Here is a 9,865-nt window from a genome sequence, read left to right on the forward strand (position 1 = left end):
ACTGAGCTCAGGGATGGCAGTGCTTTGCCTGAGGTCTCAGATGGCCTGTGGCAGCCGTGCCAGATGACACTCATCCCTTTGACTCCAAAGTCTGGCCACCTCTGAACTTAAGAGCCAGTGTCCTCTTCAAGGCTGTGAAGGTCTCAGCAGGGAGGAGAGGCCTAAATGGACAGAACCCTGGGGCCAGACTTGCAAGAGGCCCCATAGTTTCAGGGCCAACTGTGGGAACCAAATGAGGTGGGCAGACATGACAATTCAGGAAGAAATAAAGATGATATAGATTTTTTAAGAAGGATTTTGCAAAAGACTCGAGATAACATTATTCTTAGGCAGGATGGAGGGGAAAAAATATAGAAAACACATTGAATTTGTGAACACACAGCCGTGCCTTCTAACCCTAACTCTGTTATTTGAGACCCCTGAGACCTGATGCCTCTGCTGCCTGTCCCAGATGTCGTATGTCAGGTGACATATGTGAGGATGCCTGAAACACAGGAAGTGCTCTACAGGTGTCAGCAAACATGACCAGAGGCACAGAGATGGGAGCGTGTAAGGGGTGGGAGCTGAAGAAGGGGTTTAGGGGTCAGGCTGAGGTGTTGCTGCAAAGGCACATTAACACCAAACAGAAGGGGACCTGATGCCAGAAGAGGAAGTTTCCCTTCCCCAGAGCAGACCACAGGGCACATCAGCTAGCTGCAAGGGGCGGGGCGGGGTGGGGCGCAAGCGGTGTAGAAGCAAACTGATGCTCTCAGGGGGTTAACCTTGCAGCAGTGGGCCAGAGGCATGTATGCAGGGAAGGAGAAAACTATGACAGAGAGAAAAAATTCAGCATGAGTCAATGAAGAAGTAATATCACTTGCTTCTGATCAGAAAGGATCAGTTTGGAGTTTTTCACACAGATCTGTATATCCCGCTGGGCAGACATTTTTCTTATTTCTTCTGGACAAGAAAAAAAAGGCACTGAGAAGTTGAAAGGCAGTGAGCTTATTGCCCCTGAGCATTCTTAGAGCAGGCAGAAAAGGCCAGTTCTTTGAGGGAGAGATCAAGTGCAGGGTCAGTGCTCCTGTTGCGAAGATGTGTGCTTTGCAGCCCAGCATCCAATCTACCCTTTTGCTGGTGGGGCTTTGGATATAGATAGATATAGATATAGATATAGATATAGATATAGATATAGATATAGATATAGATATAGATATAGATATAGATGATATAAATATACACGCTGCAGGCCCAGAAGCTCACACTGTCTAGAGGGAGTTGTCCTATCCCACTTCCTGTGGTTCTGGCGAGCTGTCTGTCCACACTCTGGCTCACCTTCGGCTGGTCCAGGTCTGGTGAATTCTAATACTCCTGTCTCTCCACCTCTCCTCCCCTTCCCAATTCATCCCCTCTGGCCCAGTCATTCACTCTCTCAAGCGGATTTCAGCTGGACCAAGGAAAGCAGATCGGGCCTCAGGGTCTGAACTGCTGGTGGGCAGCTCCCCCTAGTGGAGAATGTCATCTAGAACACAAAAGGTAGATTTGGAGGAGGAAAGAGAAGATTTGGATAAGGTTGGGGAGAGAAAGAGGAGAAAGAGAAGAAGAAGAAAAATGAGGGACAGAGGAGGAGATAAGAGAGAAAAAAGAGGCTGAGAAAGGAGTGAAAGAGAGCAAACTCTGCAGCAGAGAGAATGAGAATCCTGCACCTGCACCCTCCCTGCTTTCCAGGTAATCTTGTCAAGAATTCTGGCCTCTCTTCAAAATTGACTTCCAGAAACTGTCAGCTAAACCAGTCTCGGTTATAGCCTTCCTGGAAGGGACTTTGGTGCCTGTCTATCCTTAATCTCTGCCTTTTCCTGCAGTCAAGAGAACTTTCAACCTGAGGAGTGCATGGAATTGGGGAAGGAAGTCCTGTCCCTTCTTCTTGAGGAGGATACGGGGGAGAGGGGGGAAATGTAATTTGGGGATGAGTGCCTGAGAGTTTTGTCACCACCTCAGGGTGTCCCCCCTTCCTTCACCTTCATCCCTTGCTACCCTGAGCCCCTAACCTACTGCTGTCTGCACCCCAGGCAGATGGCAGGTGTTTCCAGCCTGGCCGCCCAGGGGGGCTGGGCAAGACGCTGCACCCACCTTTTCCCACCCTGAGCCCACGGGGTGCTGTTGGCCTGGACTGGGGGCTGCTTATCCTGGACCACCCAGCAGGCAAACTTGCTGCCGTCCAGCATGGCCCCTGGCTGCCAGGTGTGCCCCAGAGTGCAGGTCCCATCTGGGCTTCTGACGACCTGAGGGGACTTCATGGTCTGTGTCATGTGCCTGTTCTCCACCCAGGTGAGGTGCAAGTGGGAGGGACAGAAGTGTCTTACTTGGCATGGGATATTTGATCTCTGATGCACATGGACTTGCATCCCAGAAGGCTTGGTGGTGATCTTCAGGGTAGGAACAATGAACAGAGAAACAGAAGGAAACATCTGTTGAAATTACCCCTGCCTGCCTGTCCTCCATGTCTTCCTCTCCCAGGAACCAACCCTAGAGCTCTCATTCTTAAATCAGTTACCTTTTTTAAAAAAGAAATAAATTTTTCTTTTATGCTCAATATAAGGTAAATGGAACCAAGTGTTAACATTCAATAAATATGGATAGGTGTCTGCTATGTCATTTCCTGTATATTTGAAATATTTCATATCATGAAATATTATTTTAAGAATTATAAACTATGATTTCCACGAGAACAAGCACTTAATTTTATCCATTTCTGTATCCCTAGAACCTAGGACAGTGCCTGATTCACAGTAGATATTGTGGATGAATGGATGAATTAATTCATTTGTGTTGAATAAATAATACATATTTAAACCTAAACATAGTAATGATATTAATAGAACAAAGATGTTTGGAATGGAAGCTTAGTCCAGAAAATAATAATAAAATCAAATAAACATAAACAATTTACTGTGTGGCAGGCAGTGTTTTAAGTGCTTTACAAGAAATAGCTCATTTAATACTTACATGAAACCTACAAGGTAGGTGATAATTTTATTCTCATTCTAAGGGGAAACTGAGGCACAAAGAGGTTAAGTAACTTACTGGAGATCACCCAGATTGTGAAGTGTTACAGTTGGGACTAAACCCAGATGGCCGGCCTCTGGAGCCTGTGTCTTTACTTTTGTTTTTTTCCTTTTGATCTTTATTGGAGTATAGTAGCTTTACACTGTTGTGCCAGTTTCTGCTGTACAACAAAGCGAATCAGCTGTATTTATACATATATCCCCATATCCGCTCCCTCTTGAGCCTCTCTCCCACCCTCCCTATCCCACCCCTCCAGGTCATCACCCATCACTGAGTTGACTCTCTGTGTTAGGCAGTTGCTTTCCACTAGCTATCTGTTTTACATTTGGTAGTGTATAGATGTCAATACTACTTTTTCACTTTGTCCCAGCTTCTCCTCCCCCCACCCCACCCCGTGTCCTCAAGTCTGTTCTCTACGTCTGCGTCTTTATTCTTCCCCTGCCACTGGGTTCATCAGTACAGTATTTTTAGATTCCATATATATGTGTTAGCATATGGTATTTGTTTTTCTCTTTCTGACTTACTTCACTCTGTATGACAGACTCCAAGTTCCTCCACCTCACTACAAATAACTCAGTTTCATTCCTTTTTATGGCTGAGTAATGTTCCATTGTATATATGTGCCACATCTTCTTTATCCATTCATCTGCCGATGGACACTTAGTTTTTGTGTTTAAAAACTCCACTGCGGGATCAGCCTTGGTGAGGCAGAATTACCATTTCCCAGCTGGAATTCCAATGGGACTTCGGGCAAAAGTCTCCAAAAGTGAATCCAGGAAAGCGATGTCCCCACCCAGCCTCCCACCCACGCACCTTGGCACACTCAGGAGACATTCATGCCCTTTGGCAGAGGCTCCGCCAGGGCCCCATGCATGCCTTCACAGGTCATCTCTGACAAGACATCTTGGCAGGACAGTGTCACCCACACCTTGCTGGTGATGGAGTAATTGCCCTTGTCGTCGGTCACCAGGCGCTGAGCTGAGGCTGGTTGCCCATCTCTGTCCTTCATCCAGGTGACATTGAAGTCTGAGGAGCTTAATGGGCCAGCAGTGCAGTTGAAAGGCACCGGATTCCCAGGGGTTGCCCTGCGAGGCGGAGCATCAGAGAGATGAAGGGCTGCCCATCTAGCAAAGAGATGACTGTGACTGCACGCTGAGAGCCAGCTGCATCCCACAGCAGCAACCCGCAAGAGGCACCGTGGTGTGTGTGGCCCTGGGGACTTACTCTCTGCTCCAGCCAGTAAGTCAGATGCTAACAAGTGAGCAAGCAAATACAGAATTACAGCTGGGCCTCAGTGACTTCAGGAGTGCAGGCGTAGGAAACGCCTGGAGGACTTATTCTGGAAAAGCGGTAGGAGAAGGATTCCCAGAGAAAGTGACATCTTGAGCTGAAACTCAAGAATGGATTGGAGCCAGTCATGGGCCGGCGCAGAGGAAGAACACTCTAGAAAGTGGGAACAGCAAGTGAGAAGCACCTCGTGCAGCCAAAGCTTGGTGGGCTTGAGAAACTGAGATGTCTATAGGACTTCAGCATTGTGTGCAGAGAGGTCCAGATGGAGAAGAGCCTTGTGGGACATAGGAACACTCTTGATTCCATTCTGAGTGTGATGGGAGAAATGCGCAGACTGGAGTCCTCTGAGGATGGGGGATGGTCCAAGGAGTAGCCAGGGTACCCACAAGGCTCACCCAGGCTGGACCACATGCCCACTGGGTGAGCTCAGTTTCCTCTGAGTGGAGCCAAGTTAGTCTTCTTCCTGATTCCAGTGCTGCAAAACATGGATGTCCCCCAGGCAGCAAGCTCCACCTCTTAGGGGTCCCGGGACCCCAAGAGCCCTCATCATGAGTGTGGGCCCCAGCCCAGCCCTGGCCTAATGAGCCGAGGGACCAGAGAGGGACAGCGAGGCCCCAGCTCTTCAGAAAGAGACATGTATGGTCCCTAAAATCCAACCTCTTGCTGCAAGGACCCATGAGTTTTCAGCCTCACCACCTGCTAGAGAGGCTCAGACTCAGCTTAGGCAACCACTCATGTCATGCTGCCTCCTCCAAACAAAGCCCCATCTCTCCCCAAGGCCATCACCCATCTCCTTGAGGGCAGGGATCCTTCCTTGTCCACTGGCTCCATGTCTGAGTACTCAGTGCCCAGCACAGCGCCTGACACAGAATGGCCTCTGAACACATGTTTGCTGAACGAACTCATTTCATGAGCAGTTCATTCATTCTTACAACTCTTGGTAGAGTGTCAACTATGTGCCAAGTGCCCTTCAAGGCACCGAGCAACCAAACAGGACAGGTCTCCACCATCAAGGAAGCTACCTTTTAGAGGCGAGGCTGGAAACAAAGGAGCAAATGTACAGTGTGATTTCAGGGGAGCTAACACTATGAAGGAAAGTAAAGAAGGCGGGGTGGGGGCAGGTAGAGACTGAGGGTGTGTGCTTGGGACAGTGCATAGAAAGACCAGACCTTGGGGTGGGGCCGGGGGAAGGGGTGTGTGAGCTGAGATATGGACAAAGAGAGGAGGGGCCGGGGCCGTGGGGGACCTGGGGGAGGAGAAGGACGATGCATCATGCCGGGCAAGCATGAGCTGGGGCTTCTGATCAACAGCAAGGTCACTTGCAAAGGGAGGGGCAGACAATCATGAGGGAAACCACAGGCCCTGACCTTGCAGGTCATGGCAAAGAGGTGGGATTACAATCCATGTGCAACACATCAGTGGGCTGAGAACAGAGGTGCGAGGGGATCTAATTTGTAAATTAAAGACTCACCCTCTGGGGGCTGTGGCGAGGATGGTAGGAGAGGGTCAGGGAAGAGGCAAGGGGAGAAGAGGAAGCAAGAGGCCACTGCAGGTGTGGATAGTCAGACACAGGAGTCTGGAGCCTGGGGAAGAAAGAGGGACGGTGGGGAAAGGGGCTAGAAACTTGCAAGCTGTAAGCATGTAAATAGCCACAGACACTGCATAGGATGAGACCAGCTCCAGAAAGGACAGAGAGGAAAGAGGGTTCCGGGGCTGAGATCGTGACCTGGCTCTGACACCAATTTTCAGGGTGACTTTGGGCTATCTCTTTGGGATCTCAGATTCTACAGCTGCACATGGAGGGGTCTGGGCCAGGTGATCTCTAAGGACCTTGAATTTTCGCGCACCTGGTTTCATTTCCTGCACTCTGGAGTCCCAGCCCAGGCCCTGGCCTCATTCACACCACATCAGCTGAGTCTGCCTCCCAGGCAAAGTGCCAGGGCTGGCAATCTTGGTTGTCTGAGCCCTGCAGTGGCCCAGGGCCTGCACTCACAGGGCTCACACTTGATTTACTGCTTTGCTGTCACTGTCTTGAAACACTTAATCCTTTTGGAGCACAGGGCCCTGCATCCTCAGGGGGCACAGGGCCCTGATAATTATGTGGTCTGTGCTGCCACATGCCCTTGGCCTCCTGGGACGAGGGCAGGCAAACCTATCCCAGAGGCAGCGGGCACGATGCAGGGGGTAGGAGGCCCTCGCGTTGCTGCATGCCAGGACCAACTGAGGACCCTCGCTGGACCCCTCTGTGGTATCTGGGTCCCTGGCATCACCAGCACCACCCTCCCACCACTCCTCCAGACTCTTTGACATCCCACAAATCCCAACAAACTTCTCTGTTCCAGGTGCTGAAGGCTTCAGCCACTATGGATGGATTGGCTCTAGTGACCCCCCACCAGCCCCATGCAAGCAAACAAGTACAGTAATGGGAAACGATGGGTGAAGATCAAGACCCCCAAAAGAGGCTTTAATGATGGCCTTTCAGTCTGCATGCACTTTAGGTGGGGCGCATGTGTGGGAGCAGGGGAAGAAAGTGAAACCCAGTGATGTGAGGTGACTGCTTGATGACGGGCAGCCAGACACCAGCAAGCGGAAGGGAACCAAAGAGGAAGCGATGAGGGACTTGTTTCGCTTAAGAGAAAGAAGGCCTTTCTAACAATAATGCTGGTCAGCAATGAAGCCTCTTCCCTTCAGAGGCAGGAACTTCGCTTCCCAGGGTGTGCAAGTATAGGACTCACGTCAGGGATGAAGATTCTGGTTGAGCCGCTCGATTGGAGAATTTTTTTCCCAACCACAGACCACAAATTATTCATGGGTCATGAAATCAATGCAATGGACATAATCCAGCATTTTTTAAAAAATGAAAAAGAGAAGGGAGAGGAGAGAAGAAATAAATATCTGGGTTTATCCTACACAGTTAGGGAAAGTACTCTTTCTTGAAACTTTCAGTGTGTGTGTGTGTGTGTGTGTGTGTGTGTGTGAGTGTGAGTGTACGTGCGCACATTGGATGGCAGTATAAAGTGTATTACTAACCGTGGGTGGTCATCAAAAAGATTGAAAGCCTCAGGAAGTTTATCTTTAAGATCCTTGCTACTTTGTAGTTATGTGAGGCAAGGTTTTTTGGATGAAATTTTAGATTAGGAGTCTAAGATTCATTTATTTCTTTTTCATTCATTTATTTCACATTTATTTAATACCTCTTCTAAGTCATGCTGAGTGCTAGGGAAAAAGAGATCGGAATCAGCTTCTGCCCGCAAGTCAAGTGATGGAGACAGACATTTAAACAGATACTTATAATACAGCGTGGTAAGTGCTTCAACAAGCACTTAGCTAAGACTGGCGCATATTTCACCCAATCCTATGAGGGAGGTGCTTTTCTCAGCACTGTTTTGCAGATGAGAAAAAAATCAAGGTCAGATGGTTACATGAAAAGTTCATCAAAGTCCCGCAGCAGAACTATAATTTGAACCCAGACCCCCTGTGTGCAGAGCTGCATTTTTAACCACTGGACTGTGGTGTGAAGGGCAAGGGTGGGGCTCAAAGATGAAGGGACTGGCTGGGGCAGCTGAGGTGGTGTGGCGGAGAGGTCAGGACACCTGTCATAGCAGAAAGGACCCTTAAGTTACATCTTGAAGAAAGGAGTTTGATGGCTTAACAAGGTGACAAAGGCATTCGTTTTCTCAAGAGACAGCCCAGAAGCCATGCTGAGAACAGGAAAGAGTGTGGGATTGAGAACAGGCAAATCTGGTTCGAACTTTCATTGCAGCTTTTACTAGTTGTGTGACCCTGGGCAAGTCAGTTAACCACTCTGGCCTCCATTTCTTCTAAATGGAGGTTATCATGTGTGCAACGCATCTAGCATTAGCGCAGTAGGAGCTTTGTGTTGATTACAACCCACTGATGACGTTTCCCTGAATTTGAATCCCAGCTCTGCACTTACCATCTGGGTGACCCTGGGCAAGCTGCTAACCTCTCTGTACTTCAGTTTCCTTGTCTTTAAAATAGGAAGAATACGAACCACATAAGCTTATGAAAATAAAATAACTCAATATATGCGAAGTACTTAGGAGCACACCAGGCACAAATCAGGTACATGATAGAAATTGGCTACTGTTAATACTTCCATGTACTACACGCTGTGCTGAGAGCTTTATAGTTCTACTCATTAATTAGATTAACAAATGATTGTTGAAGGGTTGCCATGTTTTAGGCAATGTTCATAGTGCATCAGGGAATCTCAATTAGTTTACCACATGGCTGGACCCTGAGTTGGATACTGACTTTGTTTTCTGGGGGCAATGGGAGCAGGAGCAGGATCTGGATGGGGGGTGAGATGGGGGTGAGAAATGGAGCTGCAGAGGTGGAATGGGCCAGGTAATGAAAAGTGTTTTATGTTGTGTCATCCTGTAAGCAGTGGAGAGCCCATGGAGATTTTCAATCTGGGGAATTTTTATTCTTAGAATTTATGCTTCCCCCGTTGCAAAACTCTGAGTCTATGCCTTTAGTCTTTATGATTCCAAGATTATAGTCCTATGATTTTTGTGACCCTTAATATTTCTTACTTGCTGTGGTAGATTGATATAAAAAATGGCCACAATAGGGCCTTCTGGTTTCAGTGCCAACATGTAAAGAGCTTGAAAGTCATTACTCCTGTCCTTATAGCAAGAAAGAGTTAGGCAAACTGAAAATCAATGAATTTTCTTGAATTCATCACAGACCTAAGCTTGCAGGGAAAACACCACCCAAAAATCTGGGGAGTCAAGTACACCCAAAGAGATACAGCACCCAAGACTGGCTTACCTGTAGAAACACCATATGTCAGTGGAACACTTAAGGAGTAATTTTGATGAATCACTGAAGGCTGATTGTGGGCTAACATAAGAGTGAGAAACTCTTAGGGACTTCAGTGATCTGGAGGTGGGGAAGACTTCATATTTTTGCAGATTTTTCCTCCAGGAACCTCACCAGGTTCCAATGGAGAGGATCTGAGAGAGCTCCCCACGTACCTCTAGCCAGAGGAGGCAAAGAGTAGCCATGGTGAGCCCTTCTCCACCCTTCCCCCTAATCTCCAGTGGAGAGAATTGTGCCAGAGGGCAATTGAGACTTTATCCCAGCAAAGGTAAAAGGAACTCTGCACCACCACTCCAGCTCTTTCCAGCCTTCCTGTTTCACCTAAGGGGGAAAGTGTGTGTGTGTGTGTGTGTGTGTGTGTTAGGTTGGCCAAAAAAAGTTCGTTAGGGTTTTCCGTAAGAGGCTATGGAAAACACGAACAAACTTTTTGGCCAACCCAATGTACATATACCATACACAACAGAGGAAATAGGCTGGGATGTTGCATCTGGGGTGGGGAAGGGACCAGATTCAGAGGATCCAAAAGAGAGGAGAAAACAAGGACACAAAAGAACGTGAAGCCCCAGGTGCCTAGAACTACAACAAGCATTAAATGTTGTAGCAAGTCCTACCAAGTCCTAGCAAGATTAACATCAGTCCTCACACTAAAGGTCTGTTTCCCTCAGTATTTATTATCCCATAC

General features: G+C 48.1%; 1 protein-coding gene across 1 annotated transcript in view; it reads right to left on the bottom strand.

Annotated features, from left to right (window-relative positions):
- LOC130833957 (signal-regulatory protein beta-1-like) overlaps positions 1–2,276 on the bottom strand; it is a 45,181-nt gene extending 42,905 nt beyond the window's left edge. Inside the window, exon 1 of the mRNA XM_057704076.1 lies at positions 2,120–2,276. Coding sequence (XP_057560059.1) covers positions 2,120–2,276 — 157 coding nt within the window. The remainder of the gene's footprint in view (positions 1–2,119) is intronic.
- Between the last annotated feature and the right edge of the window lie 7,589 nt (positions 2,277–9,865).

The sequence above is a fragment of the Hippopotamus amphibius genome, chromosome 12 (genome assembly GCF_030028045.1).
Source record: "Hippopotamus amphibius kiboko isolate mHipAmp2 chromosome 12, mHipAmp2.hap2, whole genome shotgun sequence".
Taxonomy (NCBI): domain Eukaryota; kingdom Metazoa; phylum Chordata; class Mammalia; order Artiodactyla; family Hippopotamidae; genus Hippopotamus; species Hippopotamus amphibius.